The sequence below is a fragment of the Ricinus communis genome, chromosome 7 (assembly GCF_019578655.1).
Source record: "Ricinus communis isolate WT05 ecotype wild-type chromosome 7, ASM1957865v1, whole genome shotgun sequence".
Classification (NCBI taxonomy): domain Eukaryota; kingdom Viridiplantae; phylum Streptophyta; class Magnoliopsida; order Malpighiales; family Euphorbiaceae; genus Ricinus; species Ricinus communis.
In genome coordinates, this window is record NC_063262.1 from 24,249,160 (window position 1) to 24,265,966 (window position 16,807).

Genomic DNA, 16,807 nt, shown 5'->3' on the forward strand with positions numbered 1-16,807 from the left:
TTTGTTGTTTATCAATTACGTATCAAATTTTGTTCAAAATATTAAAAACTCACACCCTTTCACATTCTCAAATTAGTAATCTAGTTTGAAATGTCGACCTACCAAATCTCTATTAAATGAGACATCTATGTGTTGTATTTGCTCAACTCAAAAATATGGTGAAAAAAACAACAAGAGAAGGAAAGAACCTAGAGTTGCAAGTTTTGTATTTATCTTGCTTCTTGGATTGGAATTGGATACAACTCATATCCAATCATCAATCTTCCAATTCAATTTTAATTGTATTGGCCTTTCCCCTTCATATACTTTTATTTTGTTATTTAAATCTTCAATACTCTCTATATGTGACATGTACACAAATTTCATTTATAGTATTCAGCATGTGATGTTTTCTTGAAATCTTATTATCCTTGAAGAATAATGGGAGTACTTGGGGTATAATGTTTTTGACAGGAATATTATAAATTATGATTAAAATTTAGAAATAAGATTTAGCAACATTGACTATATTCATAACTATTTTGTTATATGCACATAAAAATTATTATATATGTCAAGTTTATGAAACACCAACCATTCAGTTTTCTTTCTCCATTATAAACAAGAGATAAAAATTTGCTGTTTAATTTGTTTTCCAAATGGGTACTTCAGCAATAAGGGTGTTTCATGCTAAGGAAAGTGACCCAGCAAAAATAACAATAATAATCTATTATTTATATGTTGCATAATGATAATATTAACAAGAAAATAACTAGCCGACGATTGTACGTAGGTTAAAAATCATAATCAAAATCAATTTTTGTTTTTTAAATTTTATCATGGTATTAAATACATTTTGAAGTTGGGTTTTATGGTGGCGAAGATAGAGGGGGGAGAGGACCAATTGAAGAAACCCTAGTTAGTCATTATCATACCCACATGACTTGCCACATTGAAATTGCACCCAAATTTATTTTCCCCATTCTCGATTCTGAATTGATATATGTCTTATCTTATTCGAGACCAAAATTTGTGGTGATGATTCAATGTGTACGTTTCTTAAATGAGTCTTGTGGAAGGGGAGTAGCTACCACCTCCTGTGGGTCTTCCATAAAATTAATACTATTATCATTATCACCATTCATTACCCTAATTCTTTTTTTTTTATATAAACAATTTCATGTTATCATCATAAAATTTTCATGTTTTTGGTCATGAATTCTTTTTATTCTGTTATGTTTGAAATGATTTCTGATTTTTTTAGCATGCATGTATCTTTGTTAAAAGTAATAGTTACTGACAACTAAATTGTTGAATTTATTTATGTTGAATTTCGATCCTATGACTTAAGATGATATAAGATTTTAATATTTAAATTTATTTATATCTAAGAATTTATTATATTAAATTAAATTGCTAATAATTGATAACAAAGTATTTGAACAATTATAAATAATGCAATTAAGAATTTTACCAAAGAGTTCGATTCAGATTCAAGATAAAGGCTATCGGCATTATGCTTTTAACACATACAAATCGGATAAGAAGTAGTGTTTTTCAGTGACGGACGCGTGAGTAACGTATAAGAACCTGCTTTTAGAAGAGGAACAATAACTTGAAAAGGGCTGCTAATATAATTATGATATAAAATAATATAAAAAATAAAATATTTACTGGCTAGTTTAATAGTGTTACAGTAGATACATATCTCAGGTGTAGCCGTGGTCTAAGTAATTAAAAGATTCGTTGAAAATGAAATGTGAATGTACTTTTGTGGTGGGTTAGAGAACATTTATAAGTGGGCCAAATGATATAAAGAGTGAATAGAAAACAAAGGCCCATGGAAAAGTGTAGCTATTGGTTCTAGTTTTAGTTTCAAAGAGCGCACCACTCTTTAACACAGACAATTTGATCAAAGTCCCATCAAAGTCAATTTTGCAAAAGCTCCACATGTACTTGCACAATTGGCAAATTTTGCATAGTCAAGTTTTTATTTTATTTTATTTGGTTAGCCAAACTGTCACTCTCTTCACTTGAATGAGAAATCATGCCCTTTTCCTAGCCATTCAGATTTTGACAACTGTCTTTCAAATGTCTGTCTACCATTTTGATCACCTTGTGATTTATATCTTTGGTCTATGCTAAAAGTGCTGATGAGTTGTTTCTTTCAATCTGATTTAGGCTGTTGACCTATACTTAATAGTGATGGCACACACCACATGTCTTGGATTAGGGTTTCTACAATTATGGAAATGCTGTTTATGATCTTTTAAAATCGAATAATAGTAAATATTTGTCAGTCTCGTATTATATTAAATGAAATGAAATTATATTTTTATTATAAACAATGGTCATATTCAGTATATTCTAAATTACTCTGAATTAAAAAAAATTATATATAAACAAGAAATTAGAAAAAGAAAGATATATACATTGTATTATATTATATTATATAATTGTATGAAACAACTACCCAATAGCACAAAGCTTCTACTGGGAAAAGCTTCATCATTTCAATTACATAAATGCCTTTTAAAGTAGATTAGTGATAGCTTAATTAAAATTATATAAAGTTGGTGATGGTCAAAATGGATCAAGTATATGTAGTCAATGAGAGAGATGGGTCCAAAACCAACAGAGCACCATAAAGAAAGAGATGTGAAACAGGTGAAATCATTTGAGGAGAAACCAGTTGCATGCAGCTGGTCTTCTAGCTAGTTGGTGAAGAAGAGAGAATATTGAGAGATGATATATAGGTATGAAAAATAGAATAGTTGCACATGTTAGTTTGCTAATATATATGCATCAAGAATCAATTAAATTATTTTCTTTCTTTTTTCTAAAATAAATCAAAATTTGAAACTACATATCCCCCAATTTGACTAATTTTTCATCAAAAGTCTAATTTATAAATCTAAGTTTATTAAAATTCCAAAAATCCTCACTTAAAACGGATGTTCCATGTGGTCTCATGTGTTTTCACATATTCTTCTCTTCCACAATAAAACTTTGTAAATTAAAATCAAAACCCATTAATTATTTAATGACGTGAAGTAAGCATATGTAATCTTGAGTCATGTTCTTGTTTCTTTTTGGTAAACCTTGAAGATCTTGATTCCTTCTTTTTATTATTATTATATATTTATTATGTTTCATTCAGTTATTATAGTTAGCGAGTTAGTTGGAAACGGATTATATTTCTTGTTTTAGAAGAATTTATTAACTACAAAGGAAGAAACCCTCGAAGAGCATAAATTAACATGATCACCATGCATGTGTAAATCAAGATGCCTATTTTTCAACTTTGACCATTTTATTCTCTTACTTTCTTTTGACTGTTTGTGAATTTAATGTTAGTTAGCATTCCTCAAAGGTTAGTCTAATTAATATATTGAAAACCTAAATTCACAACAAAAGAAAATAATGGGGGATTTTTTAAATGAAAAATAAGATGTTAGGGTTTGAAATTGAATATTTAAATTTATATGATGATGAATCAGGTAGTGTGAATGAAATTTGAAGTACATAAAATAAGATAAATTAAGGGAATTTAGTAGGCCTAGAAAACAAGTATTCACTTCAAATCTCACCAAACAGTTTAAAATATACTTGTATAATTCATATGAAAATAATACAATTTATATAAAAAAGTGTTTATGTGACCCAATTATAGAAATTTTAAACCCATTTTGATAAGAATAAATCCATTTTAATTGAGGTCAGAGATAATGGAATCTTGTAAAGCAAAATGGAAGAGAGTGGAGAAATAGTTTGTATATTACACATAAGCAACGTTGTTGACTTTACATTGTCAACAAAACATGGCACAGTTTGAGCTTCTAATAGGGGCAAAATGCCAACATTAAGTAACTTAGCTTCCCAATTTCGAAGAGAATGTAAAATGGGTTTAATTAAGCTCTCCTCACTTCACTACCCATTTAATTAAGATGGGTCATCACATGGTTTCACGACTCCAAAAAAAAAAAAAATACAAAATTTTTCAATTATAATATGGACGGTTATTAAGATAATTTTTAGCAATTAAAATTAACCCTCTTCAATTCTCAATTTAATGCCTTAATTAATTGAGATAATGCATGCCCAGTAATGTAGTAATAGAATGAGGCATGTGCATCAATAACATATATCTAAACGCGGTTCTTAAGTTTATTCATTGGAGACATTAATTTAATTTGGAAGTCTCCAAACATTTTCTTCTTGTATTTCTCTTGGCTACTTTTTCAAGGAAAATTTTGGGAAGTCCCCATTTTTTTTCTAAGTGCCTTTACCAGTTTTGAAGGGATCAAAACCATGAAAAATGCAGCTACTGATGGGTGTGGAGTGTGCAATGAATCCTCTTGTACCCAAAAAACGAAACCCACATTTTTGAATTTTCATCTTCTTGGCATTTCACAATCACCTTGAGATTCTGCATAGGATAATTAGCACAAATTCTCATTTTGTTAGATCAACATGTGTAACTCTATTCAATAGCTAAGAATTAATGTGTAATATATACATTGAAACGTCTCTATAGTCATACATTTTAGACTAAATAAAATTTATGACTATAAAGAGGTTATAACTTAATGGAGATTTGAATATTAAATATTTTTTTAAAAACTTAATACTTAATCTTATAGATGAAATGATATAAATCAGAAATACGATACATTAATATCTTATCATATTATATAAATAAAGTTAATAAGATAAAATAATACTACAGTAAGACAAAATATAGTATAATATATCTCTTAAAATTATACATACAAATATTACTATACAAAGAAATATTTTCTTAAGACAAGATTTAAAAAATTAATAATTTATTATAATAAAAAATTTATTTATATTTATAACTAGTCTAAATTATGAGCGTAATTTTTTTTATCACTATATAAATATTATTTCTATATAAAAATATCGTTTAAATATCAATTTTGTTGGATTTCTATATACCTAATAGCTCAGAAGTTTGTATCACTTTTCCTTATCAGATTCTATATGTTCTCTTTTATTTACTAAACTATCTGTTTTTTAAAAAGTTTATTTAACTGATTGAACTCAATTTTATCACATAAATTATAAGTTATTTAATTATATAATACGCATAATTATTTGTTAAGTAATATAATAATACTGGTCGTTATATAACTACTATATCCACCAACTTTATGATTGAAAACTACCAAATATAAATCCAACACATTATAAAAAATGTCATACAGTAGAATTAATTAACCATTTATAGTCTTACTAGTGTATTGATTTTTATTCATTTTCTATTTATTGAAGGTGGAAAACTAATCAAACAATGACCTAATAATACCCAGTGGCAAAGCCAGATTCATAATTATAGGGAGGAAGACAACTGTTATTTTGTAAAGAAGTATTTTTGAAAGCTTACAAAATAATTAGAGTTAAAATGATTTTTTTTTTTCTAAAACATAAGAGGGCAATTGCTCGCTCTCTATAAACTATCTTTACTATGGTGTATATAATTTTCTCGGAGTAATCACTATGTATTTCCTATTAGAAATTAATAAAAATAAATTTGAAAGATCTTTTATTTTTAATAGGAATTAATTTTGTGGCGTTATGGCATTATTTTCCAAATATAATTTATAATCTCAATCAAATACTAATGATATGTATAATATGTAAAATAAGAGAAATTCTTTCCCAGTGCGTCGCTAAAATCTGTATGTCTGTCACCTTTCTTCAAAGAGTCGCGCCGTTAATTAACGACAGATGACTGTCGTTGAGGCCATTGTTGGGATTGAAAAAGTCAATCGGCAATGGATTAGTGAGCAACATTGCACCAGCACAGTGTCCATCGCGGTTCGGTCATTAGTTAGCATTAGCGACAAATGTATCTCAATTAACGACTTTATGCGTTGCTGGATTATAGTGGTCATTTATAAACAAAATAATTATACTGGCTACAATGTTTATACTAGCTGAATTATCTATTAATATTTGCTTTCTCTATATTAAAAATCAACTTATATTTAATAAAAAACATTACATATTAATTTACAATTAATTTTGTCTATTGATAATATTGTAAATTAAATCTAAAATTTATTATAAAACTAAAAATGAATAGTTCACTAAATAAAAAGAAGAAGAAAAAAGAAAAGAACATCTAGAAAGCTGTAACCATAGGGAAACATTGTGTTGATGGCCTACTATCTACCAAGTGCACATGGTAGGCATAATTCAAAAGACTATGGAAATATATATATATATATATATACATAATTAAATTGCATTTTTAGCTTTCCATAAATCATACACTGTAATTGGTGGAGTCAAACAAGCTATGATCATATTATTGCACTTCCCTCTTAATTAAATTAATGTTTTTCCAATGGGGTTGATAAACTGACAAGTCAAATCATATTAATTAGGAAAAACTAATCACAATTAAACTAAGCTTACCAGAATGTGGGAGAGGAATTAGCATTAATCTTTTTGACATAATTGTGATTAACTATGAATAAAATTAAATTCATGTGACATGTCTATATGACTAGATATAAATATTGCAGATTTAGATTTAGATAAACAAGGAATTAAGAATTAATTTAATTAACCACATATATCTAATTTACAAGAGCCACATGTTCATCCCCTAATTCCATTTGTATAATCAAAACCCATCTCTCCTCTCTTTCTACTTGGAAGACTAAATCTATATGTGGAATGTGCAGAGCCATAACAATAGAAGGGGGCGGCACCTAGGGTTTAGGAGAAGGGAATTACTTGAAATTGGAAATCTTTAAAATTTAATAATTTGCACTTCTCTTTAGGCTTTATATAATTAAATTAAAACTAAACTAATTGCCACATGCAAGGCTTAGGTTTTGCCAGGTGCAATGATCCTAGCAAGGTATCTTGATGACTAGTTGTAATTAATTAACTAATTAATTAATTACACAATAATCAAGAGGGTTGTGTGTGTTTATGTGTGTGTGTGAGAGAGATGACTTGCAACTAAATCAAATCAAACCGTTTTACCGACCTCATCAACCGAATATAGCCGTTGGGAAATGTTCCTCTAATATTTTTTTTTCAAAAATTTATTGAGAAAGAAACGTTTCTCTAATTGAAGGAATGAAATCAAATTACAAGAGAATGAGGTCACCCACATTCTTAATACCTCAATAATTTACATCATAAAGTTTCAACCCTTGATCATTAACGCACTTCTATTATTGTCACTCTCTTGAATTTGCTCAAGCCTTTTTTTAATTTTTTTTTTAAATATAATCCATGTTCTATACCATGTGATCTATGATATAAATATTGTTTTTGGATGCTTAATATAAACTATTTTAGTTCAATTTAATATTATATATAAATTATCATTTCTCAATTAAATATGTGGCGTGCATGCAAAAATGGTGAAATTAATATCTAGTTCTTGCAAGTCTTAATGTGTGAAAGTAGGTGGTTGAGAGAAAAGGAATTGGAAAGATGTTATATATGTTAAAGAGTAATAATTAATGATTTTCATATTTAAAGGTCTAATTGGCAAGTATTCAATGTCCTCCACTTTGTTGAATATTAATTAAGATTTTCCTTATTCCTAACAATGATAAGTTAGTTCATATTTTCATTACAGATTTTTATTATTTCTACGTGAATGGTTTATTTTTAGAAAGACTCTTGTATTATGTGTGAAAGATGAAATTTTAAATATGATATAAGAAGATAAAATAATAATATATAAATTTTTAATTTGAAAAATAAATAAAAAGTAAATTTTATTGCATAATACAATAGTTGCTCTATCTTTCCAATATAATAGTAGAAGAAAATAGCTTCTATTTTGTTACGACTTTAATTTTTCTTATTAGTTTATAATTATTATTATATTTTTATTTATTAATCAATATTATACATATGTATCATAAGATAGTTAATAAATTATAATGAGTCAGATGCGAAACATATCTATAAAAGATTTGTGGTATATATATTTTATAAAATTTAAGTTGTTAATGATATTACTGATTTTCAAATTCAGAATAAAAAAAGGGTTTGTAAAAGTTCAATTAATAGAGAAAGAAAATTGACAGTTAATAAATTTTATTTGATTTCAAATATACGATGTAGAGAAATTTTACTATATATATATATATATAAATTTTAATTTATTGAGCCTTTTGATATATTCAAATAGAACGCCCCAAGAGTGTCATATTTTTGGAGCCCAAACTATGTGATTGAATAAATCCTCCTCTATCCGTTGCGGATAGAATGGAAATTGAGATTTCAGCATAAACATATTATATATAGTGAAATAATACTCCAAATAAAAATAACAGAATATATTATATAATTTGTCAGTATTTAAAATATATATATATATATATATATATATATATATATATAGTAGGCTACAATCTTTTAACATATATTTGCTTCTTTCTCATAAAAGTAAAAAACAAGCAATGTTGACTACTAATATGGAGAACATATCTTTATCAGAATTATATGGCTTTTCTTTATTTATAAAGATTAGCTTAGGACATTTCAGTTAATTCAATAAAAACATATTAAGTTAGTTATATATGCCCTAAAAGAATAGGTCAATTAAATCAATCTCAATTGAATCTTTTAAGATATATTTTCTGTTGCAGTTAAAATCGAATACAGATTTGGTGTTGTCTGAAGTTGTGCTGATGCAACCTGGATTTTTGAACTGTTCACTAAAGACGTCCAAGAGACACCAAATTGATGGCATAACTAAAAACCACAAGTTCCTTCACACACAAAATGGTATAGAAACATCCCAGCCTATATATATATATATATATATATATATATCACTATGAGATTTGGGGTCTGATGTGTGATCCAATTTGAGTTCATAATTCTTGGAAAAGAAAAACGTTTCTATAATGATTTTTCCAAGAAATAACATGTTGGAATATATATATACATATATAAATTATACCAATGTCATTATAAATCTTGGCTATATCTTATGTTCTATTATGCATACATATTATATATAAGAAAGTAAGTATTAAATTTGGTCCCAATCATATTGACTAAGATTTTGTGGTCTCAAATCAGAACAAAAATCCAAAAACACATGGCAAAGATATATTCCAACCATGATTTAATTACTATGTTTTGTTGATTTGCATTTAAATGAGACATTTAGTAGTGAGTCACATGAGATAACAAGAAGAAGTTTAATTTGTTTTTTTTTCTTTTCTTCTTTTTCTCCTTAATATATATACAAAGATATACTAAATCTTTCTAAGCTTCTAATGTGCCTCTTATTCCATCAAGAACCAAAAAATTAATGTTTCTCTAGTTGCATTTAGATTTGCCAAGATTTCCAATCCCCCTTTTCTTTTATTTTGTTTCTAAAAGATGTTTTATCTATTATTCCTCAAAAGTTCTCTTGCTGCCATGTGACCCCTTATTTTTACCTTAGAAAATAAGAAAGACAAAGTTCTGAGTCTCTGGCATTGACTATTACTAGGATAAGATCAAAACTTATCATGTAATTGCAATCCATAACTCAGTGACATTATTCCTTTTCTTATTATTATTTCTTTTCACTTCCATGAGCTTTTTCAGGTTATGCTCTTTATTTGATTTTATGATATCAGAATTTCTTCCATAAAATATCTACAACTTGAATTTCATGGGTTTTGAAAAATAATGTTAAAAACATTAATTAACTAATTTTATCTCTCATATACAATTATAAGCTCCTATTTAGTTTTATATATCTTGAACTGGATTACATTTTTTTTACAACTGTAGATAGGAATAAGGGCATTTTAGCTTATATATATATATGTTGGTTTAATGATTGGGTGGCTAGTCAGTGCATTATTTTATAGCTAGACAATAATGAGGGTATTAAATATGTAGTGTTGTGGCTGCAATGAGAGTAGGTATATATTATATATATATATATATGAATTGAGAGAGAGAGAGAGAGAGAGAGAGAGAGAGAGAGAGAGAGAGAAGGACTAAAAGGTTAATCAAGACTATATATAGAACCCTCTCTGCAATCTTATGGGGGCCCTTAATTAATCATCAAATGAACCTAACCCCCCCTCAATTTTTAATATACATTTCTCACCTAATTAAGGATGTACATTCCTATATACTACTTCTAATTGGTTGACCTCATAAGGATATGGTAATGGACAGGAAGAAACGAGGGACTACCAACTTTCTTAAGATCGGAAGATCCTAAGTGTATAGATTTAGAGACAGCAACATTTTATCTGACTATTGTCTTTTTCCTCATACCAAAATAATAATAATAATAATAATAAACAAACAAACAATTTATTGAACATCTCCTAATTTCCTCATGTTATATAAATTAGTTGTGCATGATATTCCATACAAAACATGATATATAGTAAAAGCATTTACAGCAATTTTGGAAAAAGAAAGAAAGAAAGAAAGAAAACACTTTCCTTTAATTAGCATCATGCACCCTAAAAAACCAGTTCATTTAATCATCACATTATAGAGGGTTAAATATAAAACACATACATAAATATATATTAGCAATGCCAAAAAGAAGACTGTATGTTAACGTATAATGCAGGAAATCTCTTGTTTAGTCTGGCCATGCATATTCTTACCTATACATTAAATTAATGAATAATATACATGTATTTATTAATTTTAAATAACTGAATATATATCAAATATATCATAGATATTAAAACATTTATACATACGTGATCACTTACATATTCTTTATCGTCCCGTATAAATGTAAAGCCGCACCCTAATTTGTATATTCCGATAAGAACCTCAATCTATATGATATATGATGTGTATATATGAGTTTTTATTAATTTTGTATGTGACTAAACACTCACTCTTATGAGACAGGCACTGATATGCTAATCATTTCGCCTTTCCTCAAGTAGACACTTTTTTTCTTTTACGCGTGACATAACATAACTCATTATTCAATCTTCTATGGAACTTTTGCATATTCCTTTATGCACATTTGTAAAGATATTATTTGTGCCATAATAATAACACACGCACACATGCCTCTTTCTTCCTAGCAAGTACCGCCGCCGACTATATATTGCACACAGAAAGCAATATAAAAGAAAGCTAAGTAATGGAGATTTTAAAGAAAGAAAAGGAAAGCCCTAGGATCTTACCACGGAAGAAGATAAATCATTTATATAAAAAAGAGCTCACTATAATATATAATACACAAAATTATTATTCCTTCTATCATCTCATCCTAAAAGTAGAAAACTTTGAAGCTGGATGTGGAGCATTGCAAGGCTGGTGGTGGAGTCTGAGTTTTATATATATATATACATCAATCTCTCTATCATATCATATCGATTGGGTATGACTATGTTATACATACTATATATATATATATATATATCTTTCTTTTGTTATTGTCTATTTGGAGGCTTTCTTTTAGTTCTTTTTCTTAACAAAAAGAAAAATATTTGGGGTAGGATGGGACGTGAACAAAAGTAGAAGAATGATATGATAAATATACTCATTTCCAAAGCAAAGTTTAATAATGTAAATGTAATTGAAGCAAGAACCTTAGAAACGCCAAACTCATACCTCTAAAATCTTTTCATGAAAAGGAGAGAATTCTTATGGGATTCAAGGTTTCATGCACATGCTTCCCTCTATCTTTCTCTCTTTCCTACTATTTTTTCTTTTCCTTTTTTACTTAATCTGAAGCAAGTGGGCTGGTGGGGTACTCATCATGGCCTGAAAATTTTTTCCAACTCAAAAACTATCATGCACTCAAAATATAAATGTTTTGTACTTGATGATGACTAACCCTAACCCACAAAAGTACGAACTCTAACCCTAACCCTAGCCCTAACTATGAATTGTACTTAATCAATATATAATTAATCAAGTTAATGAAAGCTTAAGACCCACTTATTACGTGGTAATCAAGAGGACGCGTGTCAAAAAGGGGATAAATAACACTCTTCTATATATATATATATAATATATATAATATGGGTTACCGAAAGCAACATTCTTTAGCCGTCCACGATATATATATAGCAAGAACGAAAACCAAGGTCTTTGTGAATTCCATTAAATGGCTCTAAAGCTAGCCAGATAGTTTCATGACTAATTTATTTACAGTACAAAATCTTCAGGTAGGATACTCTTGCACTCTCACACTTAACACTAGACAATAATAATAATAAAAAGAACAGTAAATTAGCCTGTTTGTCGAATTACCTGAGCTTTTATCATCAGATATTGATCTGGAATTTAAAAATGCTTTATCAGTTGTAGAGTTTGTGGACAAAATGGTGACTCATTTTACATATCTGTCTTCTTGAAGAGTTGCAATGCCCCATCACAAGAACACACGCAACTTCAGATATATTATTACGATTAAAACTATTTTTTGATTTCAAATTAGATTTTTCTTTTTCTTTTTCAAGAAAAAGAGATATAAGGAATGCCGAGAATGATACGGTTGATTTTTCACCGGTGAAATTTGAAAAGATTTCAAATTCAGGTGTTAATGCCACTGTCTACTAATATTATTAAGAGTTTATTATATTTTATAAATGATAATATATTCAAGGAATTATCCTGCCACGTACAACCAGAAACCCTAGACTCAATTCCTTTGTGGTTTAATTTCAGCCAAATTGATAAGCCCTAGTCATAATTATGCTGGCAAGTGAAAGATTTTGGGGATTTAGAGGGCAGTAGTTTGGAATTTAGATAGCAAAGTGGAACAGATATTTTCCTTTTTTGTTTGGTTGGAAGGTAGAAAGCAGTGTATGGAAGTTAGTAAATAAATTAATATATTTGTATATTTAAATAAATAGAATGAAGTGTAAAACTAAAAATATATAATATAATAATATATTATAGATTTTGACAAGTGTGTGGGGTAGACAGATGGCGCTAGTGTAGTGTGAAGGACTAGTTGGCAGAATGGGCTTTGTGGGCCGAAACAGCCTTTCAAGTCGCAATCCCAATGCTTGGAGGCATCTGCGGGCCCAGGATGTGGACATGACGCTCCAATTTTCATCAATTAGGCTGATCTCCTCCACGTGGGCGTATCATGCATATCCTAGTCAGCATTTCTTCATCTGCCATGTGGATTCCTATTTCCATAGATTTTTTTTTTATTTTCTGTGTTTTTTCGAAAAATATAGTAATAATTTATAAATAAAAGAAAAATCATTTCCAGTAGGCTTTTGATAAACTGTGGGGCCAATAGAATCGTCGGAAGATGAGATGAGAAATGAGGGTCACTTTCATTGTTCCCTAATTCTCCTTCTAATTCTATGCTTGACATTGTTTAGTTAAGCTTACTGATCTATCTATTATCTAAAACTATTGATGCCGGATACTTTACTTAGTTGTGGAATTTTCACACATATAATATAATATATTACATAAAATACTTTATATTATAGATTTTATAAAATTAAATTCACATGCAATACAAATGTCCAATTGAAAACAAATAAACAGGAACATCCTCCTTTATGCCTATGATTTTTTAAAGCATTTAAGCTCTAAATTACATTAAGGGTTTATTTTAATTATACAACTGTGATAATCTTTCTTTTAAGAGAATAACTATGACGAGTTACATTAGTGCTAATTATAGAATCTAAGTATAATTAACGTAGGGATAATTTGGAATCTTGAGCTTGCATATAAATCATTCAGCACATGTTAATTTTCTTGACCTCAAACATCATCAGAATTCTATGCCTTGGTCGGTAATGGTAGAGTGATCCTAACATTACTTATTCTACAAACAAAGAAGAAGAGAGAAACCATTAAAAGCCCTCTACATCTTCTGATAGTGAAAACTTACTCCAAGATAAGAATAAAATAATTGTATCAAAAGATGCTAATCCTTGTACATTGATTAAGGGAGTATAAATACACTAGCGATCCAATAATAAAATGGTCCCTTGTTTTTAATTTTGCAAATAATAATAAAAAAAGGGAACTATAGCCCTTATGATTTGAGAAGGACCCTCCTTTCAACTTCTATCACATGCATCATTCTCAGCCAACTCTCCTATTTAAGGACCCCTCCACCCCCTCCTTCCCTCTCATTCCATACCAAAGCTTAATTCACAACAACAACTACTACTGCTGCAACAACATCAAAACCTACTTATATTTCTATCTTCAACTCTCTTTTCATCCTCACCAAAAGAATCTGCTGTTTTATCTAAAATCTTTGTGAGAAGACACTTTCTTGAAACCAGAATCTTTGCACCATGGAGAACTTATTTCGCTTAGCTGACCACGAAGATTTCTTCTCTCGTCGTTGCATTTGGGTTAATGGTCCAGTGATCGTCGGTGCTGGGCCTTCAGGGCTAGCTACAGCAGCTTGCCTCAGAGAACAGGGAGTACCCTTTGTTGTCCTCGAAAGGGAAGAATGTATAGCTTCTTTATGGCAGAAACGTACCTATGACAGGCTGAAACTTCACCTTCCTAAACAATTCTGTCAGCTCCCAAAACTCCCATTTCCTGAAGATTTCCCCGAGTATCCTACAAAGAAACAGTTCATTGAATACTTGGAATCATATGCTAAGACCTTTGAGATCAACCCAAAATTCAATGAGTGTGTACAATCAGCTAGGTACGATGAGACTAGTGGCTTGTGGAGGGTCAAGACTGTTTCCACAAGTGGCACTGCTCGTACTGAGGTTGAGTACATTTGCAGGTGGCTAGTAGTGGCTACCGGTGAGAATGCAGAGTGCGTAATGCCTGAAATTGAAGGATTGAATGAGTTTGGCGGTGATGTTACTCATGCTTGTTCATATAAATCTGGTGAGAAATTCCATGGCAAGAAAGTGCTAGTCGTAGGCTGTGGCAATTCTGGCATGGAAGTTTCTCTTGATCTCTGCAACCACAATGCCTCTCCGTCAATGGTTGTCAGAAGCACAGTAAGTCATCGAATTGGTGCCTTTTCCTTTTCTGGTCCCAATACATTTTTTTTAGCAAATGGATTATATCTCAAAGATTCTAAAAGGATTTGTTCCATGTTTGGTTTTCAGGTACATGTACTGCCTAGAGAAATATTTGGCAAATCAACATTCGAATTGGCTGTCCTGTTGATGAGTTGGCTGCCTCTTTGGCTAGTTGATAAGCTCATGTTGTTTTTCGCATGGATAGTGCTAGGAAATGTTGAAAAATATGGCCTGAAAAGGCCATCCATGGGTCCTTTGGCACTTAAGAACTCCCAGGGAAAGACCCCTGTATTGGACATTGGTGCATTGGAGAAGATCAGATCTGGAGACATTAATGTTGTTCCTGGAATCAAGAGGTTTTCACGTGGACAAGTTGAGCTTGTTAATGGTGAAATTCTTGATATTGACTCAGTTATTTTGGCAACTGGATACCGCAGCAATGTCCCTTCTTGGCTTCAGGTGAGAATATGTTCTAATTCCTCTGTTCAGCAATTATTTCAAAATATTTTCTCCTTTAGAAATTTTGGATACCCATTATCAGAAAAATGTCAGACAGATGGATTTTGTCCTATTTCCTTGGCATTTTTTTAAGGAGGAAGAAAAGAAAAAAGAAAAAAAAAAAAAACTGTTTTAGAAGCTTCTAGTCTATGAATGTAATATTTTCTTTATTTAGTACTGGACAAAATGAGCTAATCTTGGTTTGGTTATATGATGTTACAGGAAGGTGAATTCTTCTCCAAGAATGGCTTCCCAAAAGCACCATTCCCAAATGGCTGGAAAGGAAATTCTGGGCTCTATGCAGTTGGGTTCACAAGGAGAGGGCTATCTGGTGCATCTTCAGATGCCATGAGAATAGCACAAGATATTGGCAATGTCTGGAAACAAGAAACTAAGCAACAAAAGAAGAGAACAACAGCTTGCCATAGACGTTGCATTTCACAGTTCTAAATGGTCATCATCCAAAAATATAAAGCACAAACAAAACAAAACCATAAAAAGAACCAAGTTTCTAACCAGACAGAACTTTTACTTAGTTGTAAAGAGAAAATAAAGAACACAAAAATATTTTACTTGTATGATACACAAGAAAAGGAAAAAAGAAAACAGATAGCATACAGACAGAGCCCTCTCCGAAGGCCCAAAGTTTTGACATATTTGGGCATTTTGTAAACTGAGGATGACGAGGCTTATGGCTTCTAAATTCTTTTTATTATTTTTTCTCTCAGTTTCATACACTTTCTGTATTATAGTTTAATGATCAATTGAAATGACAGCTTCTTTTGTTCTCTTTTAAACCATTTGCATTCCCTTTTCCATCAAGTCTAAGTTATAACACAGTTTTTCTACAAGTGGAAATAATAATCACTACTAAAGGCATAAAACCCTGCTGCAATTTGCCAACTATACTACAAAAGGCCAAGAGGGCTCCTTTTGTATTAATTTATTCTTTTTTGTTTTCACCTTAATTCCTGAGGAATATCAAATGAAGTCCTTGTACCAAGACATGAAGAGGAAAATGGGAACTCTCTTATTCTCCTAGTTGTCATTAAGTTTCATACATTGAACATTAATAATTCAAGAATCAAATCCCCCCCTGCTTATTTTGCCAACTTGGGAACTGGTAATATAAGCAAGAATATTCTCATTTCTCTCTCTAATTACAGGAAACTTACTTGATAACTGGTCAACGAATGAATTACTGCCTAAAGTATAACCTTTGGAAAGGTATATCACATTAATTACCTATTCTTCCAAATACCCATCACTGTTTTTCCAAGAAAAGGATCAGTAGTTCAGTTGTTCAAATTAGCAACTTGCCCATAAACATCCATCATCAGATGGGTAGGGTC

At 30.0% G+C, this 16,807-nt stretch overlaps 1 protein-coding gene across 1 annotated transcript; it reads left to right on the top strand.

The window, feature by feature from the left end:
• Nucleotides 1-14,109: 14,109 nt before the first annotated feature.
• On the top strand, nucleotides 14,110-16,252 carry LOC8262795 (probable indole-3-pyruvate monooxygenase YUCCA5). Its single transcript, XM_002521118.4, has 3 exons — nucleotides 14,110-14,933; nucleotides 15,045-15,416; nucleotides 15,678-16,252. The coding sequence occupies exons 1-3, from the start codon at nucleotides 14,262-14,264 to the stop codon at nucleotides 15,903-15,905; spliced, it is 1,272 nt and encodes a 423-aa protein (XP_002521164.1). The 5' UTR covers nucleotides 14,110-14,261; the 3' UTR covers nucleotides 15,906-16,252.
• Nucleotides 16,253-16,807: the final 555 nt, after the last annotated feature.